Source organism: Dipodomys spectabilis, unplaced genomic scaffold (assembly GCF_019054845.1).
Source record: "Dipodomys spectabilis isolate Male_0828 unplaced genomic scaffold, ASM1905484v1 ptg000783l, whole genome shotgun sequence".
Taxonomy (NCBI): Eukaryota; Metazoa; Chordata; class Mammalia; order Rodentia; family Heteromyidae; genus Dipodomys; species Dipodomys spectabilis.
The window spans coordinates 6,370,243-6,395,123 of NW_024871460.1; the positions used below are offsets into that span (position 1 = coordinate 6,370,243).

The window sequence follows — 24,881 nt, forward strand, 5'->3', positions numbered from 1 at the left end:
ACCGTTTACATATTAAGGCTCTTATAAAGCATTTAATATCTTCCTAATTTCTTAAAATTCTGGTTAATGTAACCTGTAATCTCCAAGTTCATCTGGCCTCAGTTTATTCTATATGCACATCAGGACAACTTTATCAGTGCCTACAGCCATGGAGCATTTATAATATTCAGCAACCAGCAGGCTTTTTGATTTGGAGACTTCCACTTTGCTTTTCCACATAGAGAACTGTACATTTATGAGGAACTACAACATGGTTTACAATCACAAATTAGTTTGTAAAAATTACCTTCTAGCTTGTCCCACATCATCATCCGAAGGCTTTATTCTCTGAGCCCCTACATATTTAAAATATTATTATGTAATAATATACAGTTTTTATGTGCATTGTGATAATCTGATATAAGGATACAACATGAAAAGATCCAGCCAGTTCAGTTAGTATGTTCATCCCCAACATTAATTGTTGATTAAGACAGAGTAATTGAATATATTTATGAGATACAATGTGATAGTTCAATGCATGTATACATGTGTACTGATCAAATTAAGGTAGTTAATATTTGAATTTCCTTATCATTGTTTTGTGTTTAGAGAATATGAACTCCTCTGATCTCAAAATACATAGATTATTTGAACAGGAGAATATATCGCATCTGTTGGGTTTCAGTACCTATTGGCCAGCTTGCATTCCCCTCACCTCTGCCTCTGAGCTTCTAAATCTAGAGAATTCTCTCACTGCCATTTAATCCACCTTGATGGAAATGTTTCTTTTCCCTTCTCTCCCTGCTCCTCTTCCCTTAGCCACCATCTTCTCATGTCTGGATGGTAGCTCTAGGGGGCTGCTGTTCCCCTTTGTTCACCTGACATACGACAGCCTGGATAATTCTACAAAAGCAGTCCCTTGGGTTGCAGTTTCTCTGGAGTTTGCAGGAAGAAAATTTGAACCTCTAGTGTATCATCTAAGGACTGGGACAGGTTGTTTCCTGCTTCACTGAGATCTTGATTTCTCATGATCACCTCATGAAGATCTTTGAAAAGACATCCCCCATGTACCTTCTCTTCCTTATCTGACCTTGTGTAATAGTAATGGTCACTAACTCCTAGGGTTGTTTGGATGTCTGAATGAGACAATATATGAAAAGCCGATGTGATGTAGCCATGACATGCAGTTTGGCCCCGATATTAATTTGTCATACTGTTAAAAATACACATTATACCCATCTGAGACTCTCATTAGCAATTCCTTATTAGGTTACTGACAATAAAGAGTTTAGTAACACATGCACAAATGCCTGTAATTAATACTGAAAAATGAAGTAAATAACTAGAACTCAGTTCTTTGCAATGAATAACTCCAGTTCTTAACATTCAAATGACGATATGCTCTTCTGGTCTTTGTTTTGCTAAATTCACTGTGATTCCCAACAGTTAAGCAACATTCAAAGGTGGGAGGAGCTTGAAAATGGAACTATCTGCTTCTGGATCTCTTCATAGACTAATAATTTTATTTTGACATAAGATTTTTGTTTTGTTTTGAGTGTGTATATGGCTTTACCGGGGCTTGAGTGTAAGGCTTTGCATTTGCTTGAAAACTGAGACAAAAGCCAGAATTATTTGAGCTAATATCTGTAATAGTGGAGCACAACAAAGGCCTAGCTACTTTTGAAGGGAAGTCTGGCTGAAATGCTCAAAATGAATGACACAAACACCAGCTGCAGTTGTAGCTCCTACTTCAATTCCTGATGTACAATAAAGTCTGAACACACACACAAAAATAAGTTGACCTAGAAATTAAGAGACTTAGCCCAAATTTCATCACTGAGCTAACACATCAAATAACTTCTACCTTGTTCCCAGATGCATCATATTTCTTTCCCCAGAAGCACCTACATGAGCCAGTTGAGGGCATCATTGTGACTTCCATCCACGTGACAAAAACAGCAAAGAGACAAACAACTTTACCATAAAATGTAGCATTTTCCCCCTTGTTTCCCTTGAATGCATGGCAGCCTTAAGAGTGTGTTAGGAATAACTCAGTGTCTGTGAATGTTCTTAGTGAAGGATGAAGACAGTGGCCAATCTCAGCAGAAGGGAGATCTAAGCTTACAGAGGGAAGCCAGTTTACAAATTGCATCTGGAGTCACAGTAAATGATACTGGAAAGTGTTGAAAAGGTAGCTCTTAATTATAGCATAGCATCTCAAGGTCATGCAAGACACTCTGATTTTCAGTCTTCACATTCTCCCCAGCCTTTCCCCTGACTTACAGAAAGTCTGATTTTATTCATTGCTCTTCACTGAGTTTAATGATTGAACTTTGGCTTTAGAAAGGGCCAAAGCTCTCAGTTCATACTTAAAGCAGCATGCTACATATGGCCTTTAAACTTGGGTTTTCATGTTCCCCGGAGGAAAGGGACTCAAGAATACATCATATTCTAATGGAAAGTATTTCTGAACTTTCCCACCCTTGAGCAGCTGCCTAGAAAAATCTCAAAAACGTACTTTGATCGCCCTCTTCTGGTGGGATGTAAGAAGCGCCAAAAAGAACAGCTATAGTATTGCACATTCTTTGATGAAAGAATTTAAAAATATGGAATTGTCCTGGGTGGAATTTTATGGGCAAAATAACAGAGAAACAACGGGCTGATAGAATTCTCTTCTGTGACATAACACAAGTATAAGTCCTGATTAAACGAATTTTTTAAAAAGCTACATTGTCATATAGGTTGGTAAGAAGGCTTGGTCAATGTTCCATGGCTATTAGGAATGACCGTGCTCATCTGCATTCTGGTTAGGGTTGACTTTGACCCCACAGAATTCAAATGGAAGCTAGCAAAAATGGAAACACGAATGTTACATTTGTGTCCATTTATTTATATACTACATATCTGGTGCTCATTGGGGACAGTCTACTGGAAGATAAAAAGCCACAGATGGATCAGACTGAAGTGTAAGAAAAGAAGTGGCTGGAGATCTATGGAGAGATCTTCTTTTTCAATATGAAACCATCTGGCATTGATAAGCCAATATTTAAGACTGTGATAAACCCTAAAAAGTGTGTATGTACTTAGCATCTTGCCTCTGGTTCAGAATTGTGACTTTTAAAATTCTTCGGGCAAGTTGGCTTGGGTTTGATGTATGGCTGTACTCTTAGCTTACGTTCCTTTACACAAGACCCCCAACTTCCATAAACACCACTTAAAAGAAGGTTCACAAGAGTGTGATCATGACAGTATGTGATTATGAAGAGTAAATCTGCTGCATGCAAATTTCTTAGCTAGATTGGTGATAAGCACATGATAATTGCTCAAAAACGTTAGTGGTTAATGCTGTTCTATATCCAAAAAAAGGAGTGGTCAAATGCTCTATTCCCTAAAGGATCCATCAAGTCCTTTACTAAAAATTTTGCCACCAACGCATTCTGAATATTCAGACAGTAGAACTACAGTGATTTCAAAACACCCTGCATATCTTGGCTACTCTTCTTGATCTGCATTACAGTTTGTTTCCTGGCTGAGACTAACATAACACAGGAATAATTTTTCTTTATTTTGAAATAGGGCAAATTATTTTCTAAGTTTTTTTAGTACAGATTTATGGGGTCTAGTGTGATATTTCAAAATATGTATGTGGTTCATGATGATCAAAATAATTACCAGATTTATCAACTCAAATATTTGTCATTTCCTTGTAATGAAAGATTCAAAACCCCCTTTTAGCTCTTTGAAAGTGTATAATACATGAATATTAATTATTGCCGTCTGCTTACTGTGAACTAGACTACTGGAATTTATCAACCCTATCTAGCTGTTACTCAATATCAATGACCAACATTTTCTTACCTCCCCCATCCCAATCTCCACAGCCTAAAGTAATTACTATTCCATTATTTAAATAAATTCTTCCTTAAAATGTCTTCAGGTCAAGTATTCAATAGGTAGCTTGAAATGTCAGATGTGATTTGAATTTTATAGGTTAATGAGAATTCTTGTGAAAGGCTTAGATTGCTATATGCTATAACCTGTGATGAATAGGAATTCACCATTCACACTGAGGGAAAAACACAAATTGAAAATGGCCAGACAATAATGATCTCAAGTTTCCATATTTTCTTGCCTTTTATGTAGCATCAATGCAGTAACTGTGCACATGACTATACCATACAGAAGACGAGTCAAAAAATTGTAGAGGGGGGCTGGGAAGGTGCTCAGTGGTAGAGTGCTTACCTTGCATGCCTGAGGCCCTGGGTTCGATTCCTCAGCACGACATAAGCAAAAAGAAAAAAGCCGGAAGTGGTGCTGTGGCTCAAGTGGTAGAGTGTGAGCCTTGAGCTGAAGAGCTGAGGGACAGCGCCCAGGCCCAGAGTTCAGGGCCCATGACTGGACACCCCCCCCACCCACAAAAAAAATTGTAGAGGAAGATGGACTTTTGATGAGTTAAAATTTTAGAAATTAAAAAGAGGAGATCATTGTGCACCGAAGTGTTAGAATACTAGGCCCCAGAACACCTTCAAAATCGATTAGAGGATTATGAGTGTGAGCTGGTAAAAGAGAAAGAAAAGTGGTGTTAAAAAAGATTCTGCCCACTGAGTGGCTATGGATGAATTGCTGTATATGCAAAATGAACTACTAGAGTTCTATGGTTTAAATGATGGATCCAAGACTGGTGGATAGACTTACAGGACAGCTGAGAAAACTCCAAGATCATAGCCCTTGAACCAGGAAAAAAATCCACTGGTAAACAGACAGCAATTATGAGAAGATGGCTGGACAGATGCAATCTAGTTTTGGAGCAGCCTGGAACCTCTTAGGACAAAGCCCTGTTCCTTAGAACAGTGAGAAGTGTCTTTGTAATGAGTCCCTGCAAGTACCTGAAGCATGAGCCCTCCATCACTTTCTTATTCTTTGTGTGACAGCTGCACAAACCCACTTTGCTTCCTGAATAGATCTCTTCCTGAATACACTTCTTCCTTTTGAGCTTTTGCCACTGGATCCTTCTGCTTGGAACACCATTCTTCTTTCTTGAAGGACTCTAATGAATAGATATCTCATATCTATTGTTTACCTCACATTCTAGCAACACCAGAAACATTCTGCTATTACTCACTTCAGTACCAGATTGATAAACCTTCATAACATTCTATGCTTAGTTCTAAAAATCAACTGATCTCTGTTAATCATATGTTTTCTTGTAGGTCCTTCTCTTTAAGAACAGTGGCTAGGTTTAATTCACTACACTATCACATTCCCACCTCTGGCCTAAAACAGGTGCTCAAAACATTTAAAATAGTTGAAAAGACTTCTTGAATTTTGCTAGGAAGCATGTAGAACTTGAGGTGACTCTTTAGATATTACCTCAAGAAAAAACCAATACAAAATTTTCAAGTCAACCCCTAACATTCTTCTAAAGAAGCTCTACCAATCTATAATATATCAACTGTCTCAATGTAAGCTTACATTAGCTTAAATATGGTAAGCTTACATTAGCTTAAATATGTGATATACTAAGTACAGTATATTCTACAAGCATTTGTGACAACTATTTGATAGCTGAACTGGGAGCCATAGACAGTCAGAGGAGCTTTAGTTCACATGGTTGTTCATACTTCCTACAGCAACTTCCCATTCGGCACTCACAGCTCTTCAATTTGGGCAGGTATTGCATTTTCCAGTCTTATAGAGAAGAAAATCATGATTTCTTTGTGTTTTCTCCCAGGTTTACCCAGTAAATAAATATTTAGAGTTCATAAACAGTAAATATTTAAACTCAGATCTTTTATTTGAACTGCAGACTTGCTTCTCAATTCAACCAGTGTGTGAGTGCAATGCATCTTGATCAATGCCACCCTATCATCATTCTCTCCCAACCCCCAATTTTCCTACTTCTATTTTCACATATATATTGAATACTATGACTACATTCTTCCACATTCCTTTACTCACTGAGACAGATCTTTCTTTTTAAAAGCATACATATCTGACCAGGTAGATACAACCATTCTAACATGAGAACACCAACATTGAGGGGGACTGCTCTGGCAGGCGTGATGACACAGGCCTTAGAAAGAAATGTACTCATTACATGACTTATGTAACTGCAACCCCTTTGTCTATCACCTTTCCAATAACAATAAAAAAATGAAAAAAAAAGGTATGGTTAAAAAAAATAGTACTGAACAAAGAACACACTATCAACCTAACAGCAAACACTGGAGGCTAGTTTCACCCATACCCTCCAGAAGGATAATGAGAAACTCAGGGTTGCTAACAAAGAAAACTAAATGTACCAGTTTATATGTTCAATTGTAAGGAGGACTTTATCTTTTGCAATTAAAGGGAAACACAGATGAAAGAACACACTCAAGATTTGACAGGTTTACTGAACTTCTAAGATAGCATGTTCAGCCAAAGCAAATATATAATACTAAACTCTGTATCCTGGTGGAGAGAATGAAGGCCTGAATCACAGGATGGGGCCACTTGAATGATTCCTTTGAATCAGGAATCCATAATTCCCTTTACCCTGCAAAAATGTTTCAAAGAACTGTCAAAATATTTTCTATTGTAGCTACACCATTTTACATTCTCACCAGCAATGTGTAAAACGCCCAACTTGTTCTCCTTAAAAAAGGATAGCCATCTATGCCATAGGAATAAAGTGGGAGATCATGTGTTTTTTATTTTTTTATATTTTGTTGGTCATGGGGCTTGAACTCTGGGCCTGGGTGCTGTCCCTCAGCTCTACAGCTCAAGGCAAGCACTCTACCACTTGAGCCACAGCACCACTTCCGGTTTTCTGGAATTCTTAAAGATAAGAGTCTCATGGACTTTCTTTTCCTGCCCTGGCTAGCTTTGAACCATAATCCTCAGATCTCAGCCTCCTGAGTAGCTAGGATCACAGGTGTGAACCACCGGTGCCCAGCTGATCATTGTGGTTTTGATTCATGTTTCCCTGATGGCTAGTGATGTTGAACATTTTATTCCTGCATTTGTGAGGAATCTATATTTCTTCTTTGTAGAAATGTGTCTAGAAGTCCTTAGTCCATTTTTAAATCGAGTTATTTTTTGAGCTGCAACATTTCTTTATATACTCTACACAGTAAACCTTTATGAAATCTGTGATTTTTTTCCCATTCTGTATCTTGTTTTATTTTTTCCTACTTGCTTTATAGCATCCTTTGATGCCTAGTAGTTTTTAAAGTCCAACTTGCCTATTTCTTCTTTTGTTGTACTTTTAGCACAGCACATAAGAATCCATGGCTAAGTCCAAAGCCAAAGTGTTTATCTTTATGGGTTGTTTATTTTGTTTCTGAGTTCATCTCATGTACTGTTGGTAGAAGGAAAATACCTTGAGGAAGAATATGCACACAGGGGCTGGGAAGGTGGCTCAGTGGTAGAGTGCTTGCCTTGCATGCATGAGGCCCTGGGTTCAATTCCTCAGCACCACATAAGCAGAAAAAGCCGGAAATGGCACTGTGGCTCAAGCGGTAGAGGGCTAGCCTTGAGCTGAAGAGCTGAGGGACAGTGCCCAGGCCCAGAGTTCAGGCCCCAAAACCAACAAAAAAACCAAGAAAACATAAAACAAGAATATGCACACAGGTTCATGCACAGTGGATTTAGGAATTCTTGATTTGCAAGCCTGACAGCACACTCAACTCAGCATTCAGCCATAGAGCTGTCCCCTTGGCTGGAGATGGATGGTATCACATGGTACATCGCCACAAGCAGCAGCCTGGCTGTTGGAATGGCATGCCGAAGCATGGCTGAGGCAGCAGCATACAGGCAAGACTATGAGATTGAGGGCTGCTAAATAATTCCATATATCCATTGAGCCTGGGATTTCTTCTATAGAGCTTTGGGTCCTCACCAGGAAGAAGTCATATGTGGCTGTAGAAAAAGTGAGGGAAACAGGAAAGGCCCCATCAACCATGGTGAAGCCCAGAGTTGGTAGACATAAAAAAGTAAGGCACAGCACTGCATATACATTTTAGAACAATGCCCACCACTATTTATGTCCTGAAACTATTATCCATAGTCCTGTCGAGTTACAGGGAAGTAACAGCTGTAGTTCTCATTTAGAAATGATCTACAGTGACATCTTTACTTACAGAAAGGATGGAAATGATGACCTGTGTTCAGATGAGATGCCTAATTTTTTATCTGTTCAGTTCTTACAATATAGAGATTGATCTATCATATTTTTACAACACATACATTTAATTACCAGAGACTCTGTAAAGCTAAAGACATCCTGGCCTAGGTTAAAAATAGCTAGCTATTTCATCCTGGAAATTTTCAGATGCTACCAAGATGAATTTTGACAGAATACATTGATTGGAACTCAATAGGAAAGTATTGCCATTAACATTCACCCACACACTCACTCAATAAACATGGAGTGCCTGCTGTTTTCAGCGCTGGGTTTTAGTATTAGGGGTATGGCAGTTCACCAAACAAGTGATTCCTCTGTACAGACTTCACATTCTAGTGCAGAAGGGAACAAACTAAATATATAAATTGTACATGAACAAATTAAAATATCTTCATTGTATATATAGTAATGTCATAATACCTTGGAGGAAAATTCAGGAGGACAGATAGTGCTAGTGTGAGATTCAATTTTTAACTTGATTCTCAGGTGGGGCCTCACTCCAAAGGAGTCAGCTAAAAAAACCGACTCAAGGAAGGCGGGAGGGAATTGAGAAGAGTCCACTAGAGATCGGAATTAGGTACATCCCTTTATGAATGTGCTCTTTGTACAAAGTGGTACATTGTAAATATTTTAAAATAAGCCTATCCTAGAGATGGTCATCTCTCCCCATAGTCTCGTCCCCTCTGCCATGAATATTTTACGGTGCCCTCAGAACCACTCGCTCACTTGAAGTATAGAATTTTTGTGACAATGACTTAGAATTTAGATTCTGCAAGATGCAAAGATGGAAATTCATAGACCATGTGTAAAATCCCGAGGAATCTCAGACCAAAGAGCCCTTCTGAAATCAGAAAGGATGACCAGGAAGCCTTGATAATCTGACAAAGACTGTCTCAATGTAAGACAATGAGGCAGAATAAAGCCCCAGAGTCCACGCCAGAACTAACAGACTGGAGAACGAAACAGCCAAACACTCTGGGGACATTTGTTCTCTAATCCTCTTCATGCAGGTTTGGCCACATTCCTATAACTATCCCTGGTTATGACAAAACAATATTCTAAGAGAAGACATCTACCATAAATAACTAAAATAACTATGCTGTTAAACATTCTGCTAACAAGTCACTGGGGATAAGAAAGTTCAAGTGTGAATGTGTATATGGAGGAACTGAGGCTCCCACAGAAATTATGAGCCTGAATTTTAGAGGCCACTTCTCTAACGTCCAGTTTCCTCACTTAGTTAGTGGCCTGGGTGTCTTTAAAGGTGTAAGAGTTAAAGCAAAATAATAGTATCTATTCCTTCAGCTGTTCTGATAAAGAATAAATACTTAAAAAATACTTAGAACATAACCCAGCACGTATAAAATTATATATATATATATGCCTTGAAAATGAAATATGATATATTTCTCATTTAAATTTCTTTATAATGTTACTCCCCAAACAACTTCTTTATATTCACCAAAGCGAAAAAGATTTACTGACATTTTTGAGAGTTCTTTTACAAAGAACTATTTTAAACAGTTCTTTTATATGAGCCTAGAAGTTCTATCAAGTTTATATCAACCTTTAAATGAATTTCAAAGTGAACAGTGTAAAAAATTAATGACAAAAAGATTATCAAATGAATACTTTATTAGAGTCATAACACTTATAAAATAAATTTCTTTTCATCATGGAGTTACCAGATTTTTAAGACCAACCAACACTTTCTCATTTTTACAGCTAAGATATGTCAAGAAATTCTTAAATGTCATAATTCTTGTTCAAGTGCTTTGTCACTCAATTCACAAATCTAGAATGCAATTAATCTATAAATCTAAGTATTCACAGTTAGGTGAGCTTTAGGTTTGGTTCTCAATGATATAGAAGCAACCCATTTACAAAAATGTCACCAATACATTTTAATGAAATCAGTTAATGCCACCAAGCATGTCTTGTTTGCTCCTTGTGGGAAAAAAAACCAAAATAAAAACTCACCAGTAAATTCTAGTAGAATACCTTTACATGATTCCAAGTAGAATGCACAATATCTCTTTATGGCACATTTATAACTTTATAATATATAATTCATAATACAGGGTTAGGTGTGTGGTATGGAGCTAGAAAAACACCACGGGAGTCAGATATGATAGAAGAGAAAGAAAAGAAACAAGTGGGTATAAAGTCGCAAGACTGATTTCTTTAAGCCACATGTTTATACATGTCTCTTGTCTTTAATGTTACCACAAACCAGGCTCTAACAAATTTCTTCTTCATAGGGAAGTATTAGACAATCAGTATTTGATTCTTGGATATTGAGCATGATACTCATTCATAGTTTTTGTATGTTCCATGAAGTCCAATAGTTCAATTGTATATGGCTTTCTTAGGTGATGATTCACCCTGAAATCAAAGCCATGTAAAACCCTCTTTTCCTACAAATAGCCCTGTTAGGGAAATAGGAAATACCTTGTGTGGACAGTTGGGTGTGGGAACTGCAGCCTAACCCCAACTTGTTCTTCCATTCAAGTTATGTGGTATGTTTCCACTACCAGGGCTTCTACAAAGGGTTAACATTGTTCTACTATTTGGCAAGACACAGGTTTTTGTGTTAGCTCTGCTTTTAAACTGATTTTGTCTATCTGTCATCAAATTACAACAACGGCAACAACAAAAACATCCCATAGACTTTTTGACTATTATCAAAACATAGAAGAATCTATAGCTTTCTGTTATATTTAATAATGTACTCAAATTTAACTCAGAAAGTTAATTAGAAGTTACCTCTTTAGACAGCTCTATTTGGAAAAGCTTCATATACATAAATATTCATCTATTCATGCACAGGGCAAACAACTGTGTTCTGAAGCATAAATAAACCAAAATAAGACATAAATAGCTAGATTCCAGTTCCAGTAGTGATTAATGATCTTGGAGGATCCTGTTTTAAGAACTCTCCAAGGAGAGTCTTGCACAGCTGTTAAGATACCATTAGTTTAATTAAACAACTAGGGCTCACTTCATAAATTGCCTTTTCCTATACCCAAGACATGCTGGAATTAGCTTGAGAAAGTATGTATATGCCCTTCTAAGGCTAATTATTTGATAATTAACAAAAAAGTGTTATTGCAGAATGATACTACATATGATGTGGCTTGTCTAATGAGGTTTATATACTTTAATGATCAGTTCCATAAAAACAGGATATTTAAAGTTTTACACCAGAAGTTGACAAACTGTAGACTGTAGGCTAAATTCTGTCTGCCTCCTATCTTTGTAAATAAAGCTTTATTAGAACACATCAATACTTACTAGTTTACATATTGTCTATATAGCTGCTTCCATGATGCAACAGCAGAAGTGAATGGCTGTGACAGAGACTAGATGGCCTGTTAAGCTTAAATAAGTACCATCTGTCCCCTTTGTAGAAAAAGTGCACCTGTATCCTGTTGATATTAGAAATTCAGTGGGAAGTCCATTTGAAATGTGTTAAGATACTTATTAAGATCCTTACTAATTTTAAGGTTCAGGTCACTTAGCAACCAAACAAAAGGGATACTATTTTTTTCATGAAAAATATCTATATTTTATGAACATAGAGGGGAACTTCTTTTTAGAAATAAAGAAAAGAGATAAATGTAAAATAAAAGACTACATCTCTAATATAATAAAGTTAGAATCCCACCCATAAAATAATCCCAAAACTTCACTTAGCTTCCCTCTTTGTCTCTACCAGGTTAATTACTTATGGAATGTGGTTCCATCTGGACAAAACACTAAACAAATGGGTAAGACATATAAAGTTGACAAGGGAAACTGACAAATAGCTGTTAGTTTCCAAGGAGTGTTATGGCCGCCATCTTCGTAAAGCCAGACCCAAACTGCAACCATAACAAGCTGTTGTCATGAAGGCAAAAATCTAAGAAAAAGAAAGAAAAACCGGCATCAGACTCATGACACTGACTTGAGGAAAACTCGTAGTTTCTAAAGAGAAACTATGAAGACTGACCAACTTAGCTGAAGATAGTTTAATATTTACAAAACTGTTTTGTATTGATCTTTTTTTATTTTAATGTGTTTTATTTTTTATTTTCTTTTTTGGCTATTTTTATTTTCTTTACGTAGTTGTATAAAGAAATTGCCATTGAACGGAAGAGTTTATGAATGCAGTGTGTCTTGATTGATATATCATCTCTTCCAACCTTCTCACCCATCCCTTTCAACTCCACTGTTTCTCTTACTTTTCTTCATTTTTAGGCTATGTATGGAATTTTTTTGCCATTTAACAAAGCAATTTATGTATACAATGCATCTTGATGTGTGTCAGCCCTTCAACATTTTCACCCCACTTTGACCCACCCCTTCCCTTATTTTTCTCAGTTTTGTGGTGTATATACAATGAATTCTTCCCTGCATTCTACTCCTTTCCCCCATTCATTCTTCTACCGCCTGTACAAAAGAGTTGCCATTTAACAAAGCAGTTAATAAACACAATATATCTTAATCAATGCCACCTTTTTCAACATTCTGACCCATCCCTCCCCTACCCACTCCTCCTCTCACTCTTCTTAATTTTGTAGGATGTACACTGTATTCTTACCTGCATTTCCCCCCTCTTCTCTTCATTCATCTTCCTCTTTTCCCTTGACCCCACTCCACCCCTTTTCAGTACCCACTATCTGGTGTTTTATTTTGTTCAACTTTGAGTTTTGCCTTTCTAAGGAATTAAACTGAGATCTCCCTTTCAGTTCACACATTTGTATACACTTGTAAACCATCGACCTATTTACTTATCAGTGTGTAGGCTAACTTTGGCTTCTACATAAAAGGGAAAACATGGATCCTTTATCTCTCTGGGCCTGACTTACTTCAGCTAGCAAAATACCTCCCCCAATTTTTCCATTTCTTTACAAATGGCACAACAGCATTCCTTCTAATGAATGAGTAAAATTCCCTTGTGTGCATACACCATATTTTCAGATCCATTCATTCACTGAGTGGCATCTGGACTGATTCCATACATTGGCTTTGGTGAACCCTTGATGTGGGTTCTAGGGTTTGAACTCAGTGCCTGGGGGCTGTCCCTGAACTTCTGTGCTTAAGGCTAGCATTCTATAATTTGAGCCACAGTTCCATGTCCCCCATTTAAGATGGTTAACTGGAGATAAGAATCTCATGGACTTTTCTGCCCGACCTAGCTTTGAGTCATGATCCTTATATCTCAGCCTCCTGAGCTGGTAGAATTATAGGGATGAGCCACTGGTATCCAGCTGAGTTTTTGGTCATTTGTACTGCTTATTTTATCCCTTTACACCATTCATTGTACCTTCTTTTAAACATACTGGCTCATAATAATTTTCTCTCTGAAGACAGTCTTCTGTTGAACATTTGCTTATATCCTAGACTCAGTTATTAAGTATTTATAAATCCCAGGCACTGTATTAAAAATTCAATATGAGTTATCTATTCATATTGTGGCTTTATAGCTAACGAAGATAATAACTATCAAAACCTAAAGATGCAGCAAATCATTTCTGTGACTTTCGAAGTCAACAAATAAAACTCAAGAGATGAATCACAGGTCTGCTCTTTCCTAGGTGGGAAACAAGCTTCAAGCACAAGTCTGCAGCCAGCTTGTAATGACCATCCCTGGTGTTCACTGAAGATTCCTTTAGATCCAACTGTGTAGGTATCTACTATAAGCAAGAGCAGATAGTGACCATATCCTTTTGTGTTTATAATCCATAAAGAAATAGTTCAATATGGAAAAAGGTTATGATATAGTATAAAAATTCTTAGCAGGAAACTAGTACTCAGGAAAGGAATGTCAGAATCACCTGTAGAGTATTTTCCCAGCTTAATTACCTATAATTAAACTACTATTCTTTCCACTTTCTTTTAGTGGATGCTCTCTGATGTTTTTTAAAGTAATGCTTGGGATTAGACCCTTGGGCTCACAAATGATGGGCAAACTATCACTAAGGTACATTCCTAGCCCACTCTGATACACCTCTTTAAAATAATTATCTTTAAGTAGTTGTACATAGGAGGTTCCATTTAAAAAAGCAGTTTATGAATACAATGCATCTTGATCAGTGTCACCTCCTTCAAAATTCTTACCCCTCTCTGCTGTACCACTTCCCTTACTTGTCTTAATTTTGTAGTATATACAATGAACTCTGAAAGACCACATATTGAAAACTTGAAATTGAAGAAGATTTAAGGAAATGGAAAGACCTATGTTCCTAGAAGAATTAACATTGTAAAAATGGCAATACTTCCCAAAGCAATTTACAAATTCAATGCAATACCCATCAAAAATCACAACATTCTTCAATGAAGTAGAGAAAACATTCCAAAAATTCATATAGAGGAACAAAAATTCTGAATAGCAAAAGCAGACCTTAGCAGGCAGAACAGTGTTGTAGGACTAACAACACCAAACTTCAAACTCTATTACAAAGTCATACTAATGAAAACAGCTTGATACTTGCACAAGAATAGGCCTAAGGACCAATAGAACAGAATAGAAGATTCAGAAATGAACCCACAGACCTACAGCAACCTAATATTTGATAAGGAGGCCATAAACATAAACTGGAAGAACGTCAGTCCCTTTAACAAATGGTGCTGGCAAAACTGGATATCCACATGCAGAAATCTTATGTCTATTTTCCTCTGAGTGAGAACAATTGCTTTTGAGATCTATTACTAATGAAGAGGAATTTTCCTTTTTTTCTTAGACATACTAAAAGAGAAAGAAAAGTGAAAGATTTTAATGCAATGTCAAAAATGAATGGTTGACCAAAACTCAGGTTTTAGAGACTTGCCTAGACTTGAGTATATGGATGAAATGGGATTTAATATTGAAGCATGTGGAGATTTTTTCTTTTCTTTTTTTAAAAGGCATCTAGGAAGGAAGGACAATAGAGACAAAGTCAGAAAAGAGGTACAACCAGAAATGAATTTCCCTATGAACAGCTCTGAAAATTGGGTTGTTGGGGCAAAAGTGTGCTGTAAGCAATTAGTGATATCAGCCCATCAAACAGAGTACCTTCTATTCTTACAAAAGCAAGAAGTAAGGGTGACTTATCAGTGGACAAATTTGTGGCTACTTTCAATGGTCTAAGCAAGTGAGAATCTAGTTAACACTGTAGAAAAGGATGAGTTAGACCTTAAAAAACCCCAGGGAGAAAATTTGGTGGGAATTTTGATGGGAAACTGTCAACTCTAGTCCTTCTGTTTTGTAACATTGATAAAACAAGCATTTTTTTCCAGCTGAGATCCTTGGATCACAAGACTGAGAAAAATTTCATTCTGTCTGACAGGATGACAAGATGGTAGAGGTGGTTTCATGAAAATGAGAGAGGTGAGAGTTGAGACTCAGTGCCCCCACCTGTAGGTAGGGCCTCTATACTTTTATCTTGAAAATAATTGGGTATGACATACATTTTTATTAAATAAAATGATTTAATTTCTTACAAGAGAATGTTAAAAAATGACCCATCAGAAACATAAAGCTTTCAGAGCCAGAAGGAGACTGACTGTCTACCTTCATCATAAGTCTACCTTCAGTGTAATTCACTGTAGACAGACAATGAGTTCTGATAAGTCTAACAGACTTGGATGCTTATCAGAGGTGTGCAAATCATCTGTCTTCTGCCTTTGCAATGCAGACTCAGTCCTGTGCTGTCCAATGTAATAATCACCAACCATAGATGGCTATTTAAACTTAAATTTATTAAAATTAAGTAATATTGAAAATTCAATTCCTTAGTAATACTAAGACATAAGTGGCAAATGAATACCATCTTGGGTCACAAAGATAGAGTGTTAACTATGACTGTAAAAGTCTTATTGGAATGTACTCTTCTAAACAGATTTTGATGACTACCTGGGGAGTATAGGCTATCTATAGGCAACCTTGATAATATAGCAGAACACTAGAGTCATTAACATGCTAGCAAAGCATTTCAAAAAGCACTTTAAGCTTGTGATAGTTAAAAAATTATCTGTAAGGAAGCTGGGTGATGGTGTAATTATGCCTGTAATCCTAGCTACTAAGGAGGCTTAGATCTCAGGATTGTGTTTCAAAGCCAGCCTAGACAGGAAAATCACTGAGACTACTATCTCCAATCAACTGCCAAAAAAGCAATATTGGATCAAGGAGCTAGAGTGCTAGCCTTGAGTGAAAAGGCTGAGGGATAGCACTCAGGCTCTGAGTTCAAACCCTAGTACCTGCGGACACCCACACCAACACCCACATTCATACATTATCTGTAAGACACAAAATACGTCATTTCTTCATATTACCTATGCTGATACAAACTGACAGGTTCACTCTAATGTATGCATCCCGGAGTCTGAACAGTTTGGTAGCTTTCCACAGACCCTGTCTGTTGCAATGGCTGGCACTTTGTCCCTCCTGCTCCCTTGCATTCTCCTCAGTATTAGGACCTGCACCTTGCTCACCATATCCCCAGACTCATATGGAGGCTGCGGTAAATACTAACTCAATGTAAATAAAGTACAAAAAATGACACAGAGTACTAAAAAGAGCAAATTTTCTTTAACATGTCTGAAAAGCAAAAGAAGACCAACACAATTAGTTCTTTTTCTTTTTTTTCACGAAGCAGACTTTGCTGTCCAAGTCAACAAGCACTGACTTGCTATTATCTTACATGGCTGTCAAATGCTTTGTGCTTAGTGTTCAATAATGATTATTGTTTAAGGCTAATGGATAATATATGTGTATACACACATATACATGGACACACGTGTATACAGATACATGCTGGTCTTTGAGACAACAGTCCACCAGCTCTCCAATAAAGTGGTGGCTCCCCTATTTCTTGTAACTGAGTTCCCTTACCACATTTGGAAACTGAGTTCCCTTTAGAATTACAGATATATGCCTGTGTACATATTCATATATATTTACATACACTTATACAGATATTTTTATGTATGTATATTATCATTATAATTTTTTTTTCGGGTGTGGGGCCTGAACTCTGGGCCTGGGCACTGTCCCTCAGCTCTTGAGCTCAAGGCTAGTGTTCTATCACTTGAGCCATAGTGTCACTTCCGGCTTTTTTCTACTTATGTGGTGCTGAGGAATCGAATCTAGGGCTTCATGCATGCAGGCAAGCGCTCTACCATTGGGCCACCTTCCCAGCCCAGTATATTATTTTTTGCATGACTGGGGTTTCAAGTCAAGGCTTCACTCTTGCCAGGCAAGCACCTCAGCTCTTTTTGTTTTCATTATTTTTAAGACATAGTGTCTTATAGTTTTGCCTGGGCTGGCCCCAGATTACGATTTTCCCATCACTGTCTCCTGCATAGTTAGGATTACAGGTGTGTAGCACAATGCTCAATGGCTACATTAAAAGAGATCAATGCTGCCTGGGGAGTTGTTGGAGACCCAGAGAATGGAGGAGCAGTGCTGGTGAGCTGGTGAGCTGTACCCTTGGGATACTTACTGTGGCCGCCACATTGATGTTGTATTGGTTGTCATTCAGGAGAGGCTGCACAGTCACGGTTGCATTGCACTGCAGGTCATGCAGGGAGGTGGCTGCTGCTTCCAATAAGAAGGCTCCAAAGTAGAAGACAAACACTATAAAATGGTAGGCAAAATCCTGGGAGACAGAGGATTATTTTTTGTTGGTATGTTTTCTGCACTTTATTTCACTTGATGTTTAGAGAGCACAGAAGATGTCATCAATCAACCTTAATAGTATTCATTGCTTATTTTGGTTATTTCTATCATATCAGTGCATTGAATTCTAAGTGGAAATCAATGAGCCCATTGTATTTGGTATAGTGGCAAACCTAATGTAATAAATGTTTTAGTAAAATATATGATGGTAATTTGGATTAAGATGCACAGATCATATTAATTAACATAGGATTAACAAGGAATCACATGCTGTCTTTAAAGTTCAAGAAATATATCATGTAAATTATATAATTTTATTATAGTTACATATAGCTACACTTCATTCTTATGTAGCACATTTTAGTTACCCATTCATTCGTTAATAGACAGGTTGATTTCATATCTTGGCTATCGCAGTCACTTGGACATGTTGATTTCATTTCCTTTGGATGCATACTCTGCTGTAGAAGGCTGGATTAGACTGGTGATCTATTTTTCAGTTTCAGAGAAACCTCTATACTGATCTCTGAAACACCTGTACTAAATTTACCACCTCACCAATAGTGTCCAAAGATTCCATTCAAAGTCTACTTTTCTCAACATTAGAGACTGCCTTTATTATTGATAGGACATTATAAGAAGGAACAGTGTACTTCCTTTGTTAATGTCCCATGCAGAAAACAACTTTGTCCACGGAATTATTCTTATGCCTAGAATCATGAGTGAACAAAGTTATCTTATCACAGGTGAAAATGTCAAAAGCATAATGCTATTAATGCTTTCTACTGAACACTTCATTTATGAACTGATTCACTGTTGCCTTCCAAAGACTGAAGAACACTGGCCACATGTCTAAGTCACAGGAGATGCTCAAATACATGTGGCTGTGTAACCAATGCTTATCTGTGCAGGTCAAACTCCAGATCATTAGATTCGGATCACTGCTTTTGGAGATTAAATGTAATAGATATAATTAGTTGAAATAACTGAGAACTGGGGCTCATTAAGCACTTTAACATACCAAGGAGCCTCTTACTCAATACATATCCTTCCATCTTAAAGATAAATTCTGGTGATGTGGCCTCCCACTGTTGCATGATCTGGCCCGTATCTTTTTCCCTAGCTGACATCTTGAGTGTCAACCATTTTGGCCTCATTTTGGGTCCTAGGATACAGTCTTGAGGAACACCTTAAGCTTCAGTGGACAGGAGATAAGCTACAGTCTCTGAGCTAAGGCTACATTCTTCCTGGGCAGCCCCCAAATGAATCAGCACAGTCTGGCAATCAGTAGTTGCTGACTTGTGCCCAACACAAGACCTGAAAGGGAAGGCTATGCTCTGGGGTTTTTCACTCATGAGTTGGCTAACATCATACCCAAATCTGCCTTATTCTACTTACTTCTGCATTATCTTTTCTGGAGTGCTCTCTTCTCCCTCCATGTAATACAGGAAGAACAACAACAAAAAAAAGAGAACCCTCTTGCATTTCTAAATGTTTCTTATAAGGCCATCTCCTCTGCAGTGGGCTTGAGATTACACAGTGCTTCTCTGGTATGTCTTTCCTTCTTGGTCATTACCAAAGTCTAATCAGCCCTAGTTGAATGATTATTCCTTTACTGCTGTTTTTACTTCTAGACCTGGTGTACCATTGTATATCTAGGCAGGATTTCCAGTAAATATTCCCGACAGGTGGAGAGCTAGACCACATTGATATCCTGGGTCTTTTATTCCAACTCCTACTGTGCATGAAGTAGGCACACACAAAAAGATCTTCTGCCTGACACACATTTTTGGATAGGCCAGGTCTTTATGCTAAACTGGAGGTTGGCAAGTAATTCTATGCCTATGAACTTCCTGTGGAGCTTAGTCAAACAGATGACTACACTGTAACTCTGGAATTTCTGACTTAATAGACTAGATTAAACCCAAGAATGTGTATTTCTGATATGATTCCAGTTGATGGTGATGTTCTAGTCAGAGGCCAATCTCAAGACTTATGTACCCTAGAGCACTACCCTCTTGTCTTCAAAGAATTTTATTTTTATTTTGGGTCCGGTTGTGGGCCTGAACTCTGAGCCTGGGCGCTGCCCCTCAGCTCTTCAGCTCAAGGCTAGCGCTCTACCACTTGAGCCATATCACCACTTCTGGCTTGTTTTTTGCTTATGGGTGCTGAGGAATCGAACCCGGGCCTCAAGCATGCAAGGCAAGTGCTTTACCACTGAGCCACCTTCCCAGCCCTCTTCAAAGAATTTTAGCTTCAAACATTGCTTGGATTTTTTTTTTTTTTGTCAGCAACAAGTGACAGCTTGCACATTCTAATCTTTAGCCCATGTTGAAATTCTGTTCAGGGTAAGATTTTAGCCAAGTAGTCAGGATAAGAAAGACAGCTTCACTGTATATGGGGGAATCCTGGTTACATAACAGCGGTGTGGAGAAAGGGTTGACAACACTGTGATAGATTTTTCTCACTGTCTATCAAGAATGACAATAAACACCTGTCACCAATTTCAAAATATTGTGACAATGATTGACAAGTAAAGTACTCATTGTCTTCCTCATGTAACTGTAACCCCTCTGTACAGCATCTTTACAATAAAAATTTTAAAAAAGAAGTGGATGGGGTGGGGCGGCAAACACAGATCAGGATGTTTACAGTGTTAAATGATGTCTATAATAGGAAAATAATCAAATGTGGATCAGTTACACCTTTGAGGAATAAAGGAAAACATGTTTAATTATACAGCATTTGTCATCAGCTCTTAATTTTCTAGAAGACCTCTTCCTTAGCATACTTACTCCTAAAAAGGGGGAAGATATAAAATATGGAGTCTTTTCTTCAAAATTAGGCCAAATACTATTTTTGTTCGTTACAAAACAAATAATAACAGCACCTGACAATTTCAACATCAAAAAGCTTTTCTTCTTTTGTTTAGAATGGGAAAATTTTTAGCTTAATACTGAACATGGTACCTACTGCTGTGAATATGAACTTAGTTGAATGATCAATAAAACAAAAATATTATAGTAGGTATTCTTTAACAAATACTTGTAGAAAGTGAATCAGTAAGCCAGGCCCAAAGAAACATAGGTCCCATGGTTTCCCTTATTTGCAATAACTAGTATATGTCTGAGTCAAGCAGAAAAGGTCAGATAAGTTGATGTTAGGTGAAATGAGCCCCAAGATAAATATTCAAATGTTTTTTCTTTCATGTAATTGTTTCTAACATATTTATAAGATGATTTCTTTGTTGCTTTGTATGTCCCTCCCCCACAGTATAAGTCCTGTTTTCACTATATTTGATGTTGGTATAATTTGTGGAGGGGAAGGGAAAAAACAAATTGTTTAAATAGGGATACAGGTGGACCCATTGCAACAATGAGGTGTACAAGTCATTATGTCGAAAAATGAACTTTACAACTTTGGTGGGGAGGGGAGGGAGATAGGAAGGGATGGGAAGGGGAAACAAAGGAAGAGGCAACAATGCTTGATAAGAAATGTACTCATTATCTTGCTCATGTAATTGTAACCCCTTTATACAGTATTTTCACAATAAAAAAAAGAAAAAAAAAGAATATTGTTCTGGGCTGGGAAGGTGGCTCAGTTGTAGAGCACTTGCCTTGCATGCATGAGGCCCTGGGTTCAATTCCTCAGCACTACATAAGCAGAAAACCCAGAAGTGTTGCTGTGGCTCAAGTGGTAGAGCACTAGCCTTGAGCTGAAAAGCTCAGGACAGCACTCAAGTCCAGAGTTCAAGCCCCACAACCAACAACAACAAAAAGAATGTTGCTCTGCTCTTAATAAACATTTGTTTAATCAAATGACTTTAAGGAAGAGATTTTTTTACTTAAGCAAAATAATTACATGTATCTTATGACTGGGTAAATAAACAGTTATTATTTTCTAAAAAAAGAAATACTTTAATGTTATAAAATAGCTTTAAAGTATTAATAATTAATTAATTTTAAATTAATTAATCTTAAAATTAATATATTAAATTAAATTTAATTATCTTATAGCATTAAAGTATTACTACAGGAGAAAATAATTATTTTTCAAGCAACTGCTCAAAAATTTCTAAATAAGGAAGTGGTTAATAAAAACCTTGAAGGCAGGAATTGGCTCCTGGAAAATAGGCTTATTGTATTCTGAGCCCTGTATGTGACAATCACTATGGCACACAGTGCATGGCTGCTACAGGTTGAACATCCCTAAACTCAAAAGCCAAACTCCACAACGCTTCACAATCTGAATATTTTTGAGCAGTAAGATCCTGCCAAATATTCAAAAAATAAAAACAAACCAATAACCTCTAAAATCTGAAAAACTTCTGGTGCCATGACTTTTGGATATGACATATTCAACCTGAACCAGTTTTTTTGACTCACCAAGAGTAGTCTATTATAAGTTGAGTATATATGATATATATGATAGTTTTTATCATATAGTTATGTATACTATATGTAGTAATATTTTTCATATGTATATATGAGATCATTTTTGCAGATGACCTGTAGGACAGACTGATAAGTCTCCCAATTTTAAATGTCACTTGCATGTGGTTGTATGGTTGAAACAGCAAAAATCATTTATATTTCACTGAGCAGATGGAATGTAGATAGAATGCCATAAATTGGTGAAATACTAATTAAATTAAATTATGAAGGATGTTAATATTTGACTCAATTTCAAAGGTAATAAATACTTTATACAAGCCCAATTGTGTGTGTGGGAAGTTGGGACATATGTCTACTCAGATCATGAGTAATATTCAAAAATATATACATGTTAGTGCAGACATGCATTGAACAACTGAAAAAATGCTAGCTACTGTAGGTCACTGGAGACACTGCTTCTAGGGATTAACACCTTAGTTGTCAAGCTACGAGGAGATCCAGGAAGGTCACAGGAGGAAGGCCAGGACAGGGGGTGGTACGGCATTATGGGAGAAGTAAGTTATAGAAGGGATTATTGAGTAGTGATGCACCAGTAGGGCTACAGAGGTTCAAACTGGTCTAACAGCATTTTTTTTTAAGACTGATACTAAAAGTACCTGGTTTCCCTCAACAATAACACTACTTTATTATCACAACTTATGGGAAAGCCTAGCATTTAAAAAGAAGTGATTTGGGATCGATCTGTAACCTAATTATAGATCTTTGATCTTCATCACATGACCAAGTAATTTAAGGTGTTCTCTCTCTTTTTTTTTTTTTTTTTTGGGTCCGGTTGTGGGGCCTGAACTCTGGGCCTGGGCACTGTCCCTCAGCTCTTCAGCTCAAGGCTAGTGCTCTACCACTTGAGCCACAGCGCCACTTCAGGCTTTTTTCTTTTTGCTTATGTGGTGCTGAGGAATCGAACCCAGGGCCTCAGGCATGCAAGGCAAGCGCTCTACCACTGAGCCACCTTCCCAGCCCCAGGTGTTCTCTTTTTTTAAAGCATATTTTGATTATATTTTTGAATTGGCATGCATACTTTGGTAATATGAGAGGGTTCCATGTGGAGGGTTCACATATGCTCACAGTGCACTTTGAATAAATCCACCTCCTCTGCCATCTTCAAATTCCTCCCCTCAATCCTCCTCTTATTCCTTCCCCTTTTCAAATACCATTTGGCAGATTTCTCTCTCTCTCTCTCTCTCTCTCTCTCTCTCTTTCTCCCTCTCTCTCTCTCTCTTTCTCTCTCTCTGTAATGTCATTTGGTCCTCTCTGCTCCTCAGTATTCCTTACAGAAATATTTTCTCATCACTAATGAGAAAATAGGAGAAAATTTAGGAATATACTATTAGCAAATTAATACAAGTAAAAGGGCTATCAATGGTCTAAACTATAAGTCTTGGTGTGTTTAAGGAATTAGGATGATTATTGATTATTGATTGCTTATTATAATCCATTCCCCAAATCACTCATTATTTCCTTTATTCTTCAATGGTATCAAGTAAAGAAAGTATTAAAATTCAGAGATCCCACTTATTTGGCCTAACACCACCCAGAAATAAGAAAACAAATATAAAGTCTGTGAATAACTGTAACCTTTGAACTCTACTTCCTTCTTAGCTTTACATTAAGCTGTGCCATTGTTGAGAGGCTGGCTTAAAGTACAATCACCTTTGCTACAGTTCACTGAGGACAACATTTGAGATTATAGGTCTTATGCTGTAGAAATATACTTAATTCTGCCGAATAAAAAGCTAGTATAGTTGGGAGAGCATATATAAAGCCTTATAAAGGTCAGATTCAAGTTTCTACATACTGAACTGTGATTAGCACTCAATGGGAAAAATCTTCACGAACTTCACTAAAACACTCCCCACCATGGCCTGGCATCATGCTCTCGTGAGCCTGTCTGCAATAGGCCCAGAGAATTAATAGCCACAAACTTGAAAGACAGGTGTCATATATTACATGGAAAACAGGAAGTTGATCCAATTGAATGGTGTCATAATTTAAAATATGGTTTTGATTGCAAATGTACTGCTTCAACACTCAGTTTTTTTTTAAAGTCAGTTCTTACTGATTCGGGACAGGGATTGAGTATAAAATATGCTCCTTTCAAAGTATCTGGAGAATAGAATATAGAAAAGAATATGGTTTTCTATTAAGAATATGGCCCTGAGGGTCTATGGGTCCTGCTTGTAAGGAATCAATCAACCACGTATAGAAAAAGTTTAAAAATGATCCCTGTATAAACCATGTTCAGATCATTATTTTCTCTTGTTTCCTAAGCAGTAGAGTAAAACAACTATGTACAAAGCATTTATATTATAATAGGTTATTGTAAGTATATTGTAGTATATATTGTAAGTATTTATATTATATTGTAAGTATATTGTAGTATATATTATATTGTAAGTATTATATTGTAAGTATATTGTAGTATATATTGTAAGCATTTATATTATAATAGGTTATTGTAAGTATATTGTAGTATATATTGTAAGTATATTGTAGAATATAGAAAAGAATATGGTTTTCTATTAAGAATATGGCCCTGAGGGTCTATGGGTCCTGCTTGTAAGGAATCAATCAACCACATATAGAAAAAGTTTAAAAATGATCCCTGTATAAACCATGTTCAGATCATTATTTTCTCTTG

General features: G+C 37.1%; 1 protein-coding gene across 1 annotated transcript in view; it reads right to left on the minus strand.

The window, feature by feature from the left end:
• Positions 1 to 9,766: 9,766 nt before the first annotated feature.
• Mal2 (mal, T cell differentiation protein 2) overlaps positions 9,767 to 24,881 on the minus strand; it is a 28,522-nt gene continuing 13,407 nt past the window's right edge. The window contains exons 3-4 of the mRNA XM_042673140.1: positions 17,614 to 17,769; positions 9,767 to 12,050 (exon numbers count right to left, since the gene is read on the minus strand). Coding sequence (XP_042529074.1) covers positions 11,979 to 12,050; positions 17,614 to 17,769 — 228 coding nt within the window. The 3' untranslated portion in view covers positions 9,767 to 11,978. The remainder of the gene's footprint in view (positions 12,051 to 17,613; positions 17,770 to 24,881) is intronic.